Source organism: Callithrix jacchus, chromosome 7, assembly GCF_049354715.1.
Source record: "Callithrix jacchus isolate 240 chromosome 7, calJac240_pri, whole genome shotgun sequence".
NCBI classification, from domain to species: Eukaryota; Metazoa; Chordata; class Mammalia; order Primates; family Cebidae; genus Callithrix; species Callithrix jacchus.
In genome coordinates this window covers 75,924,713-75,944,058 of record NC_133508.1, presented here as the reverse complement: position 1 = coordinate 75,944,058, position 19,346 = coordinate 75,924,713, and the positions used below count along the sequence as shown (strand labels likewise).

Sequence of the window (19,346 nt, the reverse complement as noted above, 5' to 3'; positions counted from 1 at the left end):
CAAAAAGAAAAAAAAAATTACAATATTCTACTATATATGTCTAGATAAGCTTCTTTTTAAAAAGCATATTATCAGGCTGGGCACAGTGGCTCACACCTGTAATCCCAGCACTTTGGGAGGCTGAGGCGGGTGGATCATCTGAGGTCAGGCATTCGAGACCAGCCTGACCAGCATGGAGAAACTCCATCTCTACTAAAAATACGAAAGTAGCTGGGCGTGGTGTCATGCATCTGTAATCCTGGCTACTCAGGGGAGTAAAGCAGGAGAATCACTTGAACCTAAGAGGTGGAGGTTTCGGTAAGCCAAGATCGTGCCATTGCATTCCAGCCTGGGCAACAAGAGTAAAACTCCATCTCAAAAAAAAAGCATATTATCATCTATTGAGCTGAGCACCAAATATAAGCCTAATGCTTTTAGATATATCACCTCACTAAATTTTCATTAAAATCCTAAACGTATGACTTACCAATGTTTGTATTTTATAGTTAAAGTAAATAGGATTCAGAGAGGTTAAGTAATTTCCCTCAAGGTCACTCGGCTAGTAAAAAATAATAGAGCCAAGACTCAAACCAGGATATTTCTGACTAGAATTTGTATTCAGTCTTTTTCACCACAACAAATTGAAGTAAGCAGACTTGTTAACTGTCAATTAATTCAGCAAATAGCAATGACTCTGTGCATAAGAAGTAGCATATTTCTTTCTTTCTTTTGCTTTCTTATACTGAAAAGAGATGCGTTCCCTTAACATATACTAAATAGTAGAGAGGGAAGGAAGCCCAGAGGGAAGATGGAGAGTTGAGGAAATCAGGCTAAGATTAGAATTTTTTCAGGACACACAAGGATATGCCTCAAGTCTTGCAGAGTAGACAGCATTTTGAATCCTAGAGCTCATATGGCTTATGAGAAATAAAGAATGTTCATCCCGTCAGTCAAATATTCACTCATCTCCAACTATGTAACTACATTAAGGGACATAAAAATGAATTAACTGAGGCGAGGGGACAAAAGCATAAAATCAGAAAATGTCAAAATTAGGTAGTGTGTGATAAAAGCCAAATGAGTTATGCATTGTAAGTGATTAATCATATTGTAAGTGATTAAGAGATCAGAAGCAGTGAGCTGGGGAGATCAAAAGGCTTTATACAGTCAGGCGTGATGGCTCATGCCTGTAATCCCAGCACTTTGGGAGGCCAAGGCAGGTGGATCACCTGAGGTCAGGAGTTTGAGATCAGCCTGAGGTCAGGAGTTTGAGACCAACATGGCGAAACCCCGTCACTATTAAAAATATAAAAAAATTAGCCGAGTATAGGGGTGCACGCCTATAGTAATCCCAGCTACTCAGGAGGCTGAGGCAAGAGAATAGCTTGAACCTGGGAGTCGGAAGTTGCAGTGAGCCGAGATAGCACCACTGTACTCCAGCCTGGGCGACAGAGTGGGAATCTGTCTCCAAAAAAAGAATGAAAAAAAAAGGTTTTAAAAGAGGTGGACTTGAGCTATGTCTTCAGAAATCAAATATGTAAAATGTATAAGGCGTGTCTAGGGTAACCGGGTGGAGTGGATGGCCTATATAGGAAATAACACCGGAAAGATAGTGGGGATCAAATATGCAGTTTTCAAGACCAGAGACACAGAAACAGACTAGTTCTGGAGGATACCACCTTTTATCAGATCAGATGGCCCTTGCATTGCTTTGGTGGAAGGATAAGGACAGGAAGAAACGTGAATACAGACAGAAGGTCAGGAAATCCATTTCGGAGGCCCAATTTTTAGGGCTATAGTATAATTTATGTCTTTTTTTTTTTCCATGGGAACCATGTACGTATATGCTGACTATTCAATCACACTAGTTCTCTGCATTCTTAACAGAGGGTCCTTTGTTCCAAACAGTAAGGCTCAAGAGACAGAGTCTGATAACATCACACTGAGATCAGTACTCCCAGCTGGTGCAAGGGCTGATGCCATTCCATAACACACCCTACAGGAAGCAGCTTGAGATACACAGCTGATTGATTTCCACAGCAGGAGCCTTGTGGCAGTGTGGGGTGGGGACTGGTCAGGCATGGAGAAAATTCTTCAGCCGCTGACTCAGATTAGTTCCCCAAGATCCTGACTCTATGTGTGTAAGTCACTCCTGGAAGCAACACTGTTTCTTAACTAATTTTCTTAAAAGGGAGGAAAACCACAGAAGCATCTCCAGGGAGTGGAACTATTTCATCAGTTAACTCTTACTTGTCATGGAATCCAAAGATGGCAAAAATCAAATTCCCTAGCTTTATAGAAGTAAGTTGAATAATTCTTTCATTGTAAGGGGCCGGTCCTCTGTATTGTGTGTTGTTTAGCAGCACTCTCTAGATACCAGTAGCAACTTTCCCAGTCATAACAATAAAAAATGTCTCTGGGCCAGGTGCGGTGTCTCATGCCTTTAATAGCAGCACTTTGAGAGGCCAAGGCTGGCAGATCATTTGATTTCAAGAGTTCAAGACCAGCTTGGGCAACAAAGTGAACCCCCTCCCCGTCTCTACAAAAAATATAATAATTAGACAGGCATGGTGCCATGCACCTGTAATTCCAGCTACTTGTGGGGCTGAGATGGGAGGAACACTTGAGCCTGGGAGGTTGAGGCTGCCATGAGCCATGATTGTGCCACTGCACTTCAGTCTCGATGATGGGAGTGAAACCCTGTCTCAAAGAAAAAAAAAAGGTGGAGGGAGGTTTCTTTGGCAAAGCTGAGCCTGGTTGACAACCAATGGTGTAGCATAAACTTTGGCGCCAAAAAGGCCTTCCCAACCCCAACTCTCATATTTACTTGCTGTGTGGCTCGAACAAGTTATTTTAACCTCTTCAAGTCTAAGTTTTCTTCTTGGCAAAATGGGATTTTAAATGTCTGACTTACAGAGAGTTTTTTTCAGAGATCATTTAGACTCAGATCTTTTGTACTGCATTTACCACTACATCACTTCCAGGGTAATTCTCTTTATCTATTTCCCTTACTATAGATGGTGTCTGACTTAACAATGGTTCAACTTAAGATTTTTCAACTTTATGATGGTGAAAGTGATATGCATTCAGTAGAAACCATACTTCAAGAACCCATACAATTATTCAGTTTCTCAATTTCAGTACAATATTCAAGAAATTACATGAGCTAGTCAGCACTTTATTATAAAAAAGGCTTTGTGTTAGTTGATTTTGTCCAACTGTAGGCTAATGTAAATGTGTGAGTATGTTTAAGGTATTCTAAGCTGAGCTATGATGGTCAGTAGGTACATTAAATGCATTTTTGACTTACAGTATTTTTGAGTTATGATGGGTTTATCTGGACATAATTCCACTGTAAGTCAAGGCACATCCATACACCATTAACTAGAGACTGTCTGAGACTCCAGTACCCACCATAAGGACTAGCACAAAGCAACTTGCTCAGTAAGGATGGGTTAAAAGAAATACAGAACTACTTCCTTCTAACCCCCATAAAAGGATCCATGAACCATTACCACATGTAGCAAAGATCCATATTTCACATGACAGGACTGGTGGTAGAAAAATAGTTTATGATGTCCTAGAGAGTAAGTGTATCCCATTAATCTTCCGCATCCAATAACAGACTCATAGTTGAAAAGCACTTAGTGGTGGCAAAGTATTAAGGAAGGTGGGGAGGAGCACATTCTACCCATAGTTGGGTTTTTCCAACTGGGACAGCTGAGACTTGCGAAGAATCCATTCAGCAGGAGACAGCCCTTTGGTATAGTGAAAGTTTGGTGCTGTGACCTGATGCAACTCCCTGTGGGACTTATTTTACTCCTGGTAAACCAGCAACTCCAACAATAAACGGCCCATCAAAGAAACTCATCATACTTCCTAGAAGCTCACAGCTTATTAGCAAGCTTAAAAGTGCCCAGGATATTTTTCCGAAGCTCCAGGACCAGGCTAAGGCTGAGACCATTTACCATTCATTTCTAAGCACAGTGAAGATCAGTCCTGTTCTGCAAGTCTGTGCTTATCTCAACCATGTTTACTTATAAAATACTCAACAATCAATACATACAAGTTCTGCACAGGGTACATTCTAGTTTTTCTGGAAACGTATTTCTTCCTTCTTATACAAATGAGGAATCTTAGTTGTGAATGTTGATGTATTTCACATACAGTACATGCTGATACTGTATGTGAAAAATTTTAGTAAACTCAAATCCAACTGCTCAGTCCTTTTCTTTGGTTGCAGATATATTTGTTTGTTGCTTTAAAATCTCACCTTGCTATCAAATTTCCAGACAGATTTTTGTGAAATCTATTAATCCTTTCTTGATGATTTTACTACCTTCCATTCAATTTTACTACCTTCAATGGGGCATGAGGCTCCTTTAAGATGATACAATGGCTGCAGGGATTTTGCTTATGACACTGATATTTAAAATACTAACTGGCAGTACTTTAAAAGGGAGCTGGAAAAGGTTCAACATGAAGCAAACTTGAAGGACTTAAAGGTTCCTTCACCTTCTCCCCATCCAGTTGCTATGGTGGAGGTGGAGAGGATTATTACAGAGCATTGGAATTCTTTGTGGGGCGGGGGAGTCGGGGTGGTCACATAAGGGTTATAAATATCAGCAGCCAAACTCTTGGTTGGCTGTGGAGAACAACTGAGAGACTGTAGTCTCCACTTAAAGGCACAGAGCAAGGAAGCTCCCTGAAGTATGTCCACAAAGGAAGTTCCTTTTCTCTTTGGCAATGCATCATCAACCAAACACCTGCATCAACAACTGTACACAAATTCCAGCCAGGGAAAGTGACCAGGAGGTGTTAAGCCAGACACAGATTAAGGCCAGCAAAAATAAAAGAATCCAAGGGCTGGTGTAAAGGAAAGCTGACTTATAAGTGATTGTTGCCACTACACACAGTCATAATCAGATTATCAGAAGGATGCTTGTTATGTAAATATTTAACTAGTAACCTATTCCACCTGAATTCTAAGTTTCCCAGGTATAGGTGGCAATTTCTCTCAGAGCTATAGTTCTCAACAGAGGGTAGTTCTGCCTTCCAGGGAGACATTTTTAATTGTGCAACTGGGAAGTTATTAGGTCAGAAATGCTGCTAACTGGCCTCATGCACAGGACAGCTTCCCACAACTAAGAATTATCCAGTCCAAAATGCTGATAGTGGTGGGCAGAGGTGGTGACATGAATGGCTGCCTCTTCCCTCTCCACTCTCCCCCCAAAAATGTCGATAGTGCTGAAATTGAGAAATCCTATTTTAGGGTATTGTCTTTTTTTCCTTGGACCCTAGTTCCTATTTGGAGTAGCTTTGTTTAAGGAAGCAAGGAAAAAAGCAAGACAGGCCAAGGAAGGATCAGCACAAGGTGGGGGTTGGCAGGGATAGAGGATACACACTCATCTTATCTTCCTAAAGCTGAGGAAACGTAAACCTCCAGATGATAGACAGGTCATACAAAGTGTGATTTCCTGTCTCTCCAAGGGCAGGTAGATAATGCTAACCTCATTTGCTCTATCCTCTAGTGACTTGCCCTCAGGCAGGTGTACTAACTGCCAAAAATGTAGATGAGCTGATACTGTCTTTGTCACCATTTGAAAGGAAGGAGTAAATATATCTGCGCAAATTGGCAATCTTTCAACTCCATGCTAGGCCCTGTTTTTTTTTGTTTTTTTTTTTTTTTAAAGAGAGCCTTGCTCTGTCTGTCACCCAGGCTGGAGTGGAATGGTCGGATCTCGGCTCACTGCAACCTCTGCCTCCTGGGTTCAAGCCATTCTCCTGCCTCAGCCTCCCTGAGTAGCTGGGATTACAGGCATCTGCCACCATGCCCAGCTAATTTTTATATTTTTAGTAGAAACAGGGTTTCACCATGTTGACCAGGCTGGTCTCTATCTCCTGACCTCAGGTGATCAGCCCACCTCAGCCTCCCAAAGTGCTGGGATTACAGGTGTGAGCCACCGCGCCTGGCCTCTTCTAGGGTTTTTCACTGTGCACAGGAGGATGCCTAAGCTTGCTTTCTATGAGGCAAAAATAAAAATTAAAAAAATATAAAAAATGAAAAAAATCAAATGAAGGAGTTTACAGGACTTTCTTATTCTGTTTTTATAGTAGGATACCTAGGTGTCCCAGGTAGAAGCTTCAAGTATATTGAGACCCTGATCCTGGGCTCTGTGCAACCTGAATTAAGAATGAAAATAATCCTAAGGAAGCCTGCTGCTGTACCTATTACAACCCAACAGCCCAACCTCAAAGACAAGAAAGGAAAAGACCAACTAGTTTGGGTGCTTTATATATATGCACCACTGGGTGAAGTAAACCACTATAAGAAACTTACAGACCCTGAAGAAGTCTGTGAGTCCATTTTTCCCCTGTCTCTCTCTTCCCATCTCTCTCTTTCTCTCTCCCCCTCCACCCTCTCCTTTCTCTCTCTCTCTTTCTCTCCAGGATCTCACTGTCACCCACGCTGGATTGCAGTGGCATGAATGCAGCTTGCTGCAGCCTTGACGTCCTGGGATCAAGTGATCCTCCTGCCTCAGCCTCCGTGTAAAGTGGGACCACAAGCATGTGCTACCATGCCTGGCTAATTTATTTATTTTTTGTAGAAGGGTCTCCCTTTGTTGCCCAAGCTGGTCAACTCCTGGGTTCAAGTGATCTGCCCACATTGGTCTCCTAAAGTGCTATGATTACAGGCATGAGCCACTGTGTTTGGACCCATTGTTCATTCTTATCACTGAGGTAGAATGCCAAGTCTGAAGAATGACCCGAATATACAGCAATATAAATAAATACATATGAAAAACAAGTTGGGCCGGGTGCGGTGGCTCACGCCTGTAATCCCAGCACTTTGGGAGGCCAAGGCAGGTGGATCAAGAGGTCAAGAGATCGACACCATCCTGCTCAACACGGTGAAACTCTGTCTCTACTAAAAATACAAAAAAAAAAAAAAAAATTAGCTGGGCACGGTGGCACATGCCTGTAATCCCAGCTACTCAGGAGGCTGAGGCAGGAGAATTGCCTGAACCCAGGAGGCAGAGGTTGCGGTGAGCTGAGATCACGCCAAACCAAGATCACGCCATCGCACTCCAGCCTGGGTAACAAGAGTGAAACTCTGTCTCAAAAAAAAAAAAAAAAAAGAAAAGAAAAGAAAAACAAGTCAACGAAGGTGCATCCAGGTTTCTTGATAATGCTCACCAGTGTGATACTCAAATCATCAAATACTTTCTGAGTGAGAAGTCACATGGTTCTTGGGGGGAAAGGCGGCAAAGGAGGGGCTGGTTTAAGACTCAGTATGGGCCGGGCGCAGTGGCTCATGCCTGTAATCCTAGCACTTTGGGAGGCCAAGGTGGGTGGATCACAAGGTCAAGAGATCGAGACCATCCTGGTCAACATGGTGAAACCCCATCTCTACTAAAAATACAAAAAATTAGCTGGGCATGGTGGTGCGTGCCTGCAATCCCAGCTACTCAGGAGGCTGAGGCAGGAGAATTGCCTGAACCCAGGAGGCGGAGGTTGCGGTGAGCCAAGATCGCGCCATTGCACTCCAGCCTGGGTAACAAGAGCGAAACTGTCTCCAAAAAAAAAAAAAAAAAAAGACTCAGTATGATCTCAATTCTTGACAAGTAAAACCTACATAGGGAATTTCAAAATCAGGAGAAGTCTCTTGTTATCATCAGGCTTAACAGATTTTATTTTATTTGTTTTACCTTTCCCAGGAAGGTCACTCTAGGGGAATTCTTTGGCTCAAGTTTCAGTGATGAAAAGGTCCTTCTTTTCTTGTTAGCCTCCTGTTAGACACATATAATTCCTTTTCCTCAATAATCAGAGACTTTCTTATTCAGGAAAATGGAATTTCCTGAAGAGATTAGCCAAAGTCTTTTCTTTTCAGCTTTCTGAAAACAAGCTCAATTCTCTCATTAGTTATTTCCAGAATGGCTTCTTCGTTTTTATTTCCAACAGAGAGCTGAACCTGGTAAAGATCCTAACTCAGGAAGCCTGAGGTCTCTGCTGGTTTGAGTGGAAAAGAATTATCTTCCACTCCCATGTGATAGAATCTGGTCAGCCAGTGAGGACCTACTAATTATTCAGAAGCAACTGAGGGAAATCCTTTCCTAGGAATAATGTATTTTAGTTTTCCACATTCATTTAAGGAGAAAATAATTTTCCCCACAGACTGCAGATCCATGGATCTATCAGCACTATTGTACAGCCCCCTGTAAGACTGGGGATCCTTCACAGACCTAACTCATCTGTCTATTCTGACTATCTCCCATGGAGTTAGCTAGGTTACAGCAGAGTTTCCGTCTCCCAGATTCATATCCTCTTCTCTTACGCAGATTCTGTGCTAACAGTACGATTCCATTAAAAAAAGAAAAGAGCTGAAAACTTATAGCTAATGCTGTTTTTAAAAATATTTCTTCATCTTTGTCTTTTCCTTATTAAAATAATTTGAATCTGAAAACAGAGTCATACTTTATAAATCTGGTTTGCTGCTGGTGTAAGGAAAGATTAATCTATGGCTGGACTATAACACAACCCAGGAACTCAACATTCAAATCATGAAAATGACTCAGTTCTCAGAATGGGTCCAAAAAGACCTTCCCTTTGTGCAGCCGCAGGACTATGGAACCGACAGACAGGATTTTTCTCCTCATTGTTTTCACTTCCGATGAGCTCAGCATGAGTTCAGCCAAGAATATGCTCCTCCCCTCCTGACCAAAGACTTTTGCTGGGAGAAGGCAAAAACTCTTTCCAAAGCCGTTGACTTCCGTATAAGGTAAACAGGTGGAATAGGCCTTTTGATTTGCATCCCCAACTTGCGGGGGGATACTGATCATTTTATGGTAACTACCTAGTGACTTGATGATCGATCACACATGGGACATTCTACCACACTTCTCCCTTCTCACTCTTCTTCCAGGCTTGTCTTATCAATACCAGTCCACTGTAGATGAACACACTCTGTAGGTGCCCAGCCAATCAGTGTCCAGTCCCAGCCTTCACATCCAGAGTATTTAAGGTGGAAGGCTTATTTTTAGAAATCAGTGAAACAAGTTGGCTATGACAAGCAACTAAGTGCTATTGAACTCTGAGCACTAATAGGCAACATACTAGGATACAAATAAAAGAAAGTAATGCCCAGTAATTTTTCGAAATCTTCCAGCAACATCAAAAGTCAAAATGTCTCTAAGAAACCAAGGATTAAATGAAAGGAAAAAGATGACTTGTCCTCAAATCCAAACACTATTTATGCCTGCATGTAGACTCTTTTGTATATTTTTGCTCATAGCTAATGCAATTTTAACAGGCCTATTTATCTCATTTTCTAGCTCAATGAAGATTAGAAGGGAAGAATAGACTACACAGACCCAATGACAACAGTGAAAAGTAATAGCAGTAAGAAATAATACCTGATATCATGGAGGTGGGGAGAAATCCCAAAATTACCTCATCTCCACACATACATGCACAACCAATCCAACCAGTACAATACTATAGAGGCCCCCAACAATAACTTCAATACAGAAATCAAAGTGCACAGTAATTTGGGAATACTTAATACAAAGCAGTCCCAAATGTCTCTTATATCATTGAGAATATCACCATAGTATAGAATAGCACAATCATTTAAATAATGTTAACCTGCACCTCTTTTAAAAAAACTTATGCACAATACAGTATTTAGAAAATTAGGCAAATTGAGTTTAAAACAATTCCTATATAAATCAGAACCTAATTAGATAAAATTATTTTGGAGCCTAAAGGGATAAGTTTCAGTTTTCTAAAAACTTCATTTATTTGGATAAATGGTTAATTCTAAATAGCCTGGATCCAAGTAAACTTGATAACCGAAGCATACCTGTAGAACAAAGTCTCTGCTTTTCAGACAGTTACAACACAAGAGGAAAGAAAAATGTGAAAGCTAAAACAGGGAGGATCACACTTCCACTAGAAAGAGAGTTTCTAAGAGGAATGCACTACTTCATGGGTATAAGTTTTCTCTACCTATCCTTTTCTTACCTGGGTGCCTCAAGAAACCCAAATACAATGACTCTTCTTGCTCAAAATTGTACTATCTCCAAGGTAATAAGGCCTTCAGCCAATATCCTACTTTAGTGCTGAATATCCCCCAAGCTTCTAGAGAGGCCCTTCTGCAACAGCCATATTTTTGCACTTGGATCCTGCCTACAAAGCTGTGACCTCTCTAGGACCACGTGGCTCTGAGCTGGTGTCAACACTACCTCTCCATCCATGTTTTCAAGATCTAACGCTGACAGGCAGGGGCTCTGACATAACAATTTTACTTTAAAGGCAGGAGTGTTAACTGTGTAAGTAGAATAATTAACTCTAGTGATAGAAACAAAGTGTTGGAAATATCCCTTCCAAATCTATTCCATGTACAGTGGCAGAGTGAGGGACTTTTAGGTATTTACAACCAAGAAAACTCTAGGAGCAAAAGGTTCATATAGTGACAGCCAAGATCCAACAGACGTGCTCCTAACCTAGTAAATCCACACTTTTGGGTCATGTAATCATATCCCGTTATTTTAATTTACACTCACACAATCTCCTGGAAATTTTGGCTCAGGCAAAGAATTAAAGTATTTTTGCACTTAAGGCAGTACTTCTCAAACTCTCCTCTAGGCAAAGAACTTGTACTCTTGAGAAGTCTGGGATGTATTGTTAAGCTGCTTACTATATAAATGGGAGATTTATTTGAAGTGTCATGTTTTACCTTAACAATTAATGAGAATTTTATGTTTTATTCCATAACATATCGAAAATACACATCAATAACTTCCCCTAAAATCTGTGTAAAATAAACACTTCAGGAGGATGAGACTATGTTTAACTCACAGCTTTTCATACTTCAATTTGAAAAACAGGGGGCTGGGTGCAGTGACTCATGCCTCTAATCCCAGCACTTTGGGAGGCCAAGGTGGGTAGATCACTTGAGGTCAGGAGTTCAAGACCAGCCTGGTCAACATGGTGAAATCCCATCTCTACTAAAAATACAAAAATTAGCCAGGTGTGGTGGTGTGTGCCTATAACTCTGGCTGCTTGGGAGGCTGAGGCAGGAGGATCACTTGAGTCTATGAGGTCGAGTTTGCAGTGAGCCAAGATCACACCACCACTGCACTCCAGCCTGGGAGAAAGAGTAAGACCCTGTCTCACCAAAAAAAAAAAAAAAAAAAAGAAAGAAAGAAAGAAAAAATGTTCCAACCAGTTTTCTCAGAAGTCCAAGAGACTATTTAGTCTTCAGACAGTGTGCTTTCATGATGATGGAAGTGACAATAATAAAACTAGAGACAGAAGTTAAAATGTATACTTGATTGGCTTCCAAATTTCAAGCAAATACATGTAAAAGAAAAAGAAAACAAGGTTAAGACGTTAAGACTTACTTTAAAATCTGCTAACTGTTGGTTGATGATTTCCACTTCAGTCCCCACTACCCACTGGAGGGCCTCTGCCTCCTCTGCTCCTGTGGTCGCATCATTGAGTCCTTTCAATTTCCTGTAGAACTCCTCTACACGGCCTAGTGTCAGTTCCAGCTGTTCCTGACGAGCTTTCCCCCTCTCTGTCAGTTTGCCACACTGTTTGTTCAGGGCTTCTAGTTCCCTTTTGAGACCTAACAAGTCCAGAGTCCCCTCTTCTTCTAGCATATGTCGACATTCCACTTCAGAGGCCTCTATGTCTAATTTGAGGACTTGAATTTTGTTAAGGAATAGCCGCACATCCTCGATTTGGGACTGGAGGCTATCAGTGTCTCTGCCGACAGCACCCATGCCATCTAGTTCATCATCCAGGTCTGCCAATTGAGAAAACATCTCTCGGACCCGGCAGTGAAACTGGCCAATCCCCTCCAGCTTGTTTTCCATCATCACACAACCACTGTTCACTCTTTGCTTAACTTCGAGGAACTCTTGCTGGGCGACCTCAGCTTGATGGAGAAGTTGGGAAGCATCAGATCCATCTGGGGCATCTTCTACCAGCCCTTGAGTAAAGTTCCTCAGATAATCTACCTGAGGCTCTAGAGCCTGCAGCACTTCCTGTTGAGCTCTTAGCTTCTCCAGGTTCTTGTTGCTACAGGCTTGAGAGCCCAGAGCATCAAAGATCTCAAGTTGGTGTTTGGCTCCTTCAACCTTCTTTTCAATATTCTTAAAGCTTTCCTGGAACTCCTTGAGCCTCTGAGTCATTTCTTCGAGTGACCCTGTTTTGGCCTGCAGCTCTTCTGTAATAGCATCCATGTTCTGGTTGATCCCAGCCTTCTCATCCCGGATTCCATCCTCATCTGCTTCTGAAGAATTGATCAGAATGTCAGCAGCACTATTCAATATTTCCAGCAGGGAGCGGCGCTTCTCCACCTCACTCAGCATAGCCTTTGATCTCAGGAGACTGGACTCTAGCTGCACTGGATCCAGAGTGACTCGCAACTCAGACATCTTAGCTTTACAATCTTCTACCCATGGCACAAGGTCTTCCACATGCCACTGATATTTCTGAGCTTTCTGCATACAATCCTTGAGCCTGGATTGTCTGTCTGCAGTTTTTTTACTAAGCTCTTCCCAGTGGTTTTTGAGCTCAACCAACTGGTTTTGCAGAGTCCTTTTCTCTTCTCCAGGAGGTACAGAAAGAAGTAGAGATTCCCCTTCAGCCACAATCACCTCATAGGAGCCACTGTGTTGATTAAGGCTTTTCTGAAACTCTTCATTCTCCTGTAGCTGAGACTGTAGCCGCTCCAATTTTGCAGAAATTGGGCAGTTTTTTGTTTGCTGGCTTTGTTTATCATCCAACCAGGTCCTGAGCTCATCAAACATTTGCTGGAACTGCTGGGTGCTGGCAAGAGCTGCCTGGAGTCTGTTCATGCGATCGGCTGAAATGGGAAAAATAAAATTGAAATCAATCAAGCCTGAACCCTGGCATTTAAAATGTTTGCTGAGCATATATGGTCTAATTTTAGGGTAAGGAAAGTAATGTTACTTGAGGGCCTACCAAAGGAGGCACATAATTAGGATCCTTCGTATATACTATCTTGTTTAATCCTCATATCAACTTTGTAAGATGATCTAAGCAACAGAAGTAAACTTTGATTTCTAGCTAGTAAATGTAAAAGTCATAAACATTTCCAGAAAAATAAATAATAAATTAATCATACACTTTTTCTTCTAAAAAGTTGTAAGAAGGCCAGAAGAGGCTGGATACGGTGGCTCATGCCTGTAATCCCAACACTTTGGGACGCTGAGGTGGGCTGATCACGAGGTCAAGAGATTGAGACCATCCTGGCCAACATCTCTACTAAAAATACAAAAATTAGCTGGGCGTGGTGACACAAGCCTGTAGTCCCAGCTACTCGGGAGGCTGAGGCAGGAGAATCACTTGAAACCAGGAGGTGGAGGTTTAATTAAGCTGAGATTGTGCCACTGCATTCCAGCCTGGTGACAGAATGAGACTCCATCTCAAAAAAAAAAAAGCCCAGAAGAGGCTGGGCAAGGTGGCTCATGCCTGTAACCCCAGCACTTGGGGAGGCTGTGGTGGGAAGATCAATTGAGCCCAGGAGTTCAAGAATAGCTTGGGCAAGAAAGCAAAACCTCGTCCCTACTAAAAATAAAAATAATCACTGGGTACTGTGGCTCATGCCTATAATCACAGCACTTTGGGAGGCTGAGGCAGCCAATCAGGAGGTCAAAAGTTCGAGACCAGCCTGGCCAACATGGTGAAACCCCATCTCTACTATAAATACAAAAATTAGCCAGACACGGTGGCACGTGCTTGTAGTCCCAGCTACTTGAGAGGCTGAGGCAGGAGGATCACTTGAACCTGGGAGGCGGAGGTTGCAGTGAGCCAAGATCATGTCACTGCACTCCAGCCTGGGTGACAGAATGGGACTCCATCTCAAAAAAAAAAAAAAAAAAAAAAAAATCAGCCGGCCATGGTGGCACATACCTATAGTCCTAGCTACTTGGGAGGCTGAGGTGGGAGGATCACTTGAGCTCAGGAGATTGAGGCTGCAGTGAGCCATGATCAAACCACTGCACTCCAGGCTGGGTGACAGAGTAAGAGACCCTGTGTGTGTGGTGTGCATAATATAAAAACAAAAAATACATGGGTATCAATGACGGTATATGTGGAACTCCACTTATTCATACATCTATGGGAATGAATCTCTACTTGCTAGTTGAAATTATATTAGAGCTTTTATCTCTAGGACTATGCTATGTTAACCTTCACATTTTGTGAGTGTTCATTATGTAATAACCACAGCAGTTCTCACTGGAGCTAGGAGAAGGAATTGGTTTAACTTCATTCTGAGTTACACCAAAAGCAGTCGAAAAACAATGTAAGGAAATTCTAGATTCTCAGGACTACTTCCTAACCCACTCCTTCTTTCTGCTTGCCTCTATTAAGGCAGAAGTGTGTTCTTGACCCCAACTTACCTGCAAGGTCTTCTAAACCTTGGAGAGGCAGGGCAACTGTCTCCAAACGTTTCTTCAGTTCATCCTTGAGGTACTGCTCACCAATGAGCACTGAGAGTTCATCGCACAATGTCTGAGCCTCCTTAACCTCCTGGTCTAACTGCTCCAAGTCAGATCGAATTTCACTGGTCTCCTCTAATTGCTGCTTTACAGCCTCGGGTTGGGTGCTGATAGCCGACTGGCCACTCAGCCGTTGTCCAACTGTCTTTACCTTCTCTGATAAGTCTTGCAACAGTTCCTGGTACTGGGTGCTCTTAACAATAGCTTGGTCAATTTGGCTGGAACGGGAGTTGAGTTTGTCAGTCAGCTCAACCCATTTCTGATTGATGCTCTGGAGTTCTTTCTGTACTTGACTGGTGGATACAGAGACATCTCCAGGGCCCATTAGGATGCCCTGAGCTGCCTCATTTAGTTGCTCATGCTGTTGCCTGCGTGCTTCAAATTCCTTTAGCATAAACTGAAACAGAAATGATACCAAGATGTTTAGACAGGAAAAAAACAGATCTAAAAGCAGTGTCAGGCCAGGCGCAGTGGCTTGTGCCTGTAATCCCAGCACTTTGGGATGCTGAGGTAGAAGGATCACTTGAGGTCAGGAGTTCAACTAACCTGGCCAACGTGACAAAACCCCGTCTCTACTAAAAATACAAAAATTAACCGGGCGTGGTGGCCAGCACCTGTAGTCCCAGCTATTCAGGAGGCTGAGGCACAAGAATCACCTGAGGTTGTAGCGAGCTGAGATAGCACCACTGCACTCCAGCCTGGGCAACAGAAAGAGACCCTGTCTCCAAAAAAAGCAGTGTCAAACCAAAAACTGACATTGGATTGTGCCAAATAGTATCAATTACTTTATAAACCAGAAAACTAAAGGACTGAGCTATTAGGCTGAGGCAGTATCAGTTAACAATTATTTAATAAAAACTTATTTTGAAAAGATCACTGATTGTTCCTATTTTATTTCTTTTCCTTATTTGTTCCATTCTGTTTCAATGTCAGTTACTAAGGTCAGATATGGCTGAGAAATTAACACTGGCATTCATCAGCTTTGCCAGGCCATACTCAAGCCTCTGAATTGGGAATTTAGAACACTGGATCCCAGAGCCAGCTGTATTACTAGCTGGGCTTGTAATGTCTGTTTTTCTTAGTTTCTTTCTCAGAATTTGAAGAGCATATACAATCTACATAATATAATATAGCATAATTAGACAAAGAGCTTCTTTAAAGCAAGGACTATGACTTTTTATTTCTCTTCTATCCCTTGCTGCCCTCATCAAAAAAGTTAAGATTACAGGATCTGAAGTTTGACTCCCCTGTGTTCAAATCCTGGTTCTGTCACCTCCTAGCTGTATGACCTTAGGCAAGATTTAATAAGTTCTCAAACCCCAGTTTCCTCATCTGTAAAATGAGGATAGTAAAGTACTTATTTTGGTTGTTACAAGGATTAAATGAGATAATTCACAGAAAGTACTCAGTATTTGCACTGCACAAAAATGCATAAGATATAGCCTCATGAAATGACAAATGTGTAAACAATGAACTATAAAATATAACAAAAGTAAAAATGATTAAACACTGTGTTGATGTGAACATGCAACACAGAACTGTGAAAAGCATGGAGTAGGGTGATTAATTCTGTTGGCGATGACAAATGGCAGAAGACAGAAATCAGGAAAGGCTCCTCAGATGTGACAATAAAGAACGAGTAGTTCTTCAAGCAAAGCAGAGATTAAGGCTGGTGAAGAGCACTTCAGGGGAGGGCCTAGGATGAGTGGAGGTACAGAGATCAAAACCATTTTCACAATAATACTAAGATGTTATTTGCCTTTAAAAATTTCTGTTCTGTCACAAATGTTCCATGATGTTTTCCAGAGGCTACATGGTGTTTGATATTACAACAGATATGCAGAAGCAGATATGAGAATAGCCTATTAAGCCAAAAATTAAGATTTGCAAAGACATTTAAAAAATGCTATTCTTATTAAACTTTTATGTTTTGGAAAATGTTATTTTTTAGTAAATATATGTTTCTTAGGTTAATGTGATGGTTTTATCATTGCTATTTAAAAAAGGTAGATACTTTAAAAATTCCTCAGCATTTTAATACAATAAATGTTAATAGATAAACACAAGCTCTTGGGTATGTTCAGTAATTTTTCAGAGTATAAAAGGGGTTTGAAACCAAAAAGTTTGAAAACCACCGGATTAGAAAAATTTACAAGTAGACTAAATAGGACTAAAAAATTATCTGGATACAGGAGCTGAAAGAAACAGTTCCTTCAAAAAGTACTCTTTTTTTCTTTCTTTCTTTTTTTGTGACTGTGTCTCACTCTTGTCCCCCAGGGTGGAGTGCGGTGGCACGATCTCGGCTCACTACAACCTCCAGCTTCCAGGTTACGCAGTTCTCCTGCCTCAGCCTCCTGAGTAGCTGTGACTACAGGCACATGCCACCATGCCCGGCTAAATTTTGTATTTTTAGTAGAGTCAGGGTTTCACCATGTTAGCCAGGATGGTCTCCATTTCCCTGACCTTGTGATCCACCCACCTTGGCCTCCCAAAGTGCTGGGATTACAGGCATGAGTCACTGTCCCCGGCCTGACCAACCTAAATTTCTATGATGTTACACAGTTAAATCAATTTTTTTTGAGGTATGACCACAGAAAATCCTATGTAAATCCAGCAGACATAAGATATTAAGTAATGTGGATCACTATCACTGGGGATGACAAGCAAAATGTAATTCCATAATTTAGTCAGAAAAGTTCTCCATTCTCACATCTACTCATCTTAATGTCTCTGTTAATAATAATAATAATAATAGGGTTTTTGACTGTTTACTATTCTACAGATACCATGATAAACACCTTATAAATATCTCATTTAAACTGAGGCTTTGAGAGATTAAATGACTTGTCCAGGATCATATGAAATCTACTTACTGGGAGCAATTTTTGAACTCAGTTTCGTGTGATTCCAATTTCTTTTTGCTATATTGCTTACCTGGACCTGTTGCTTTTGTGCATTCAACATGTTGGGGTCAATAGACAGGGGTCCCAGCACTCCCATCATCAGTTCTTTCTCCATCAGCCATGGCCGGAGCTGGGATTCTGCAGCCTGGAAATAAGCCAGATGACTTGCAGATTCCTCTAGCTGCCTTTGCCGAGCCACAGTCAACTCAGTGGCCCTTTCCCATCGGTAATCTGCGGAGAGGAAATAAGAGAATGTATTCCTTTACTCTTATCAACAACTGGCCTGGTACCTAAGTTATGTTGCTAATATACTGCAGGAAATGACCCCAGAAGCTTTACTTATTTATTTATTTATTTACTTACTTACTTACTTGAGATAGTGTCTCATTCTATCACCCAAGATAGAGCAGTGGCACAATCATGGCTCACTGAAGCCTCAACCTCCGGGGTCAAGTGGTGATCCTCCCACCTCAGCCTCCCAAGAGGCTGGGACTATAGGTGTGTGCCACCATGCACAGTTTTTTATTTTTTGTAGAGGCAGGATCTCCCTATGTTGCCCAGGCTGGTCTTGAACTCCTCAAGTGGGAAGATCACTTGAGCCCAAGAGTTCAAGTCCAGCTTGGACAACAAAGCAAGACCTTATCTCTACAAAAAATTTTTAGAAATTGGTGGGTTGTGGTAGCATATGCCTATGGTCCCAGCCACACAAGAGGCTGAAGCAGGAAGACTATTTGAGCCACCGAAGTTAAGGCTGTAGTGAGCTATGATCGCACCACTAAACTCCAGCCTGGGTGACAGAGCAAGACCCTATTTCAAAAAAACAAAAAAAAAAAGGGCCAAAAATGGTGGCTCACGCCTATAATACCACCACTTTAGGAGGTCGAGGCAGGTGGATCATCTGAGATTAGGAGTTTGCAGCCTGACCAACATGGAGAAACACTGTCTTTACTAAAAACACAAAATTAGCCGGGCATGGTGGTGCATGTGTATAATCCCAGTTACTCAGGAGGGTGAGGCAGGAGAACTGCTTGAACCCAGGAGGTGGATGTTGTGGTGAGCCAAAATTGCACCATTGTGCTCCAGCCTAGGCAACAAGAGTGAAACTCCATCTCAAAAAATAAAAAATACAGTAAAATAAAAAAACAAAAAATTCATCTACATTGTTTACAATTCAATATTATGAGCACACAATTTATCTAATCCATTTATCGAATATTTTTATTATTTCCATCTTTCATTTTTATCATCAATACTCTCTTTAGTTCTTTTGTTACGTTTTTTTGAGAAAGGTTCCCCTTCCGTTGCCCAGCTGGGAGTCCAGTGGCATAATCAGGCTCACTGCAGCCTTGAACTCCTGGGTTCAAGCAATCGTCTCACCTCAGCCTCCCCAGCAGCTAGGACTCTAGGCTCATGCCACCAACCTGGCTAATTTGTTTTTCCTTACTTTTTGTAGAAACAAGATCTTGCTATGTTGCCCAGGCTGGTTTTAACCCCTAGCTTCAAGCAATCCTCCTGTCTCAGATTCCCAAAATGCTGAGATTACAGGTGTGAGTAATCTCACAGAGATTTCTGTCACTGTTTCTGGCCTCTCTGGTTCTTGCTCTGGCTCTATCTGGGGCCTAATTGCTTATTTATAAAAATTAACTAAAAATAATTCCTGTTTTACAGGATGTGCTGTAATTCTCTACTTGCTTTGAAGACAAGTAACTTAGCAAATTCCTGTGAAAACTTACTGAGTTCTTCTTGAATTTTCTTCCAATTTTCTGCTTCCTGTGAGTTGGGATATGTAACCAGTAATCCAGCCAGGGCTTCCTTTACTTTTTGAATTTTTGGAGAATTCTGTTCCAATTCAGCCAGGAAGGCCTAGGAAAGAGTACCATGCATGCCATGAGGTTCTGGACAGGAAACAAGGCTGTGTGTATGGTAG

General features: G+C 41.7%; 1 protein-coding gene across 15 annotated transcripts in view; it reads right to left on the bottom strand.

Moving 5' to 3' along the window:
- Positions 1–19,346, bottom strand: part of MACF1 (microtubule actin crosslinking factor 1) — a 319,804-nt gene that overhangs the window by 84,901 nt on the left and 215,557 nt on the right. For all 15 annotated transcript variants that reach the window (XM_078331310.1, XM_078331314.1, XM_078331308.1 and 12 more), the window contains 4 exons: positions 19,153–19,282; positions 17,451–17,650; positions 14,418–14,913; positions 11,385–12,856 (listed from right to left, as the gene is read on the bottom strand). In XM_078331310.1, coding sequence (XP_078187436.1) covers positions 11,385–12,856; positions 14,418–14,913; positions 17,451–17,650; positions 19,153–19,282 — 2,298 coding nt within the window. The remainder of the gene's footprint in view (positions 1–11,384; positions 12,857–14,417; positions 14,914–17,450; positions 17,651–19,152; positions 19,283–19,346) is intronic.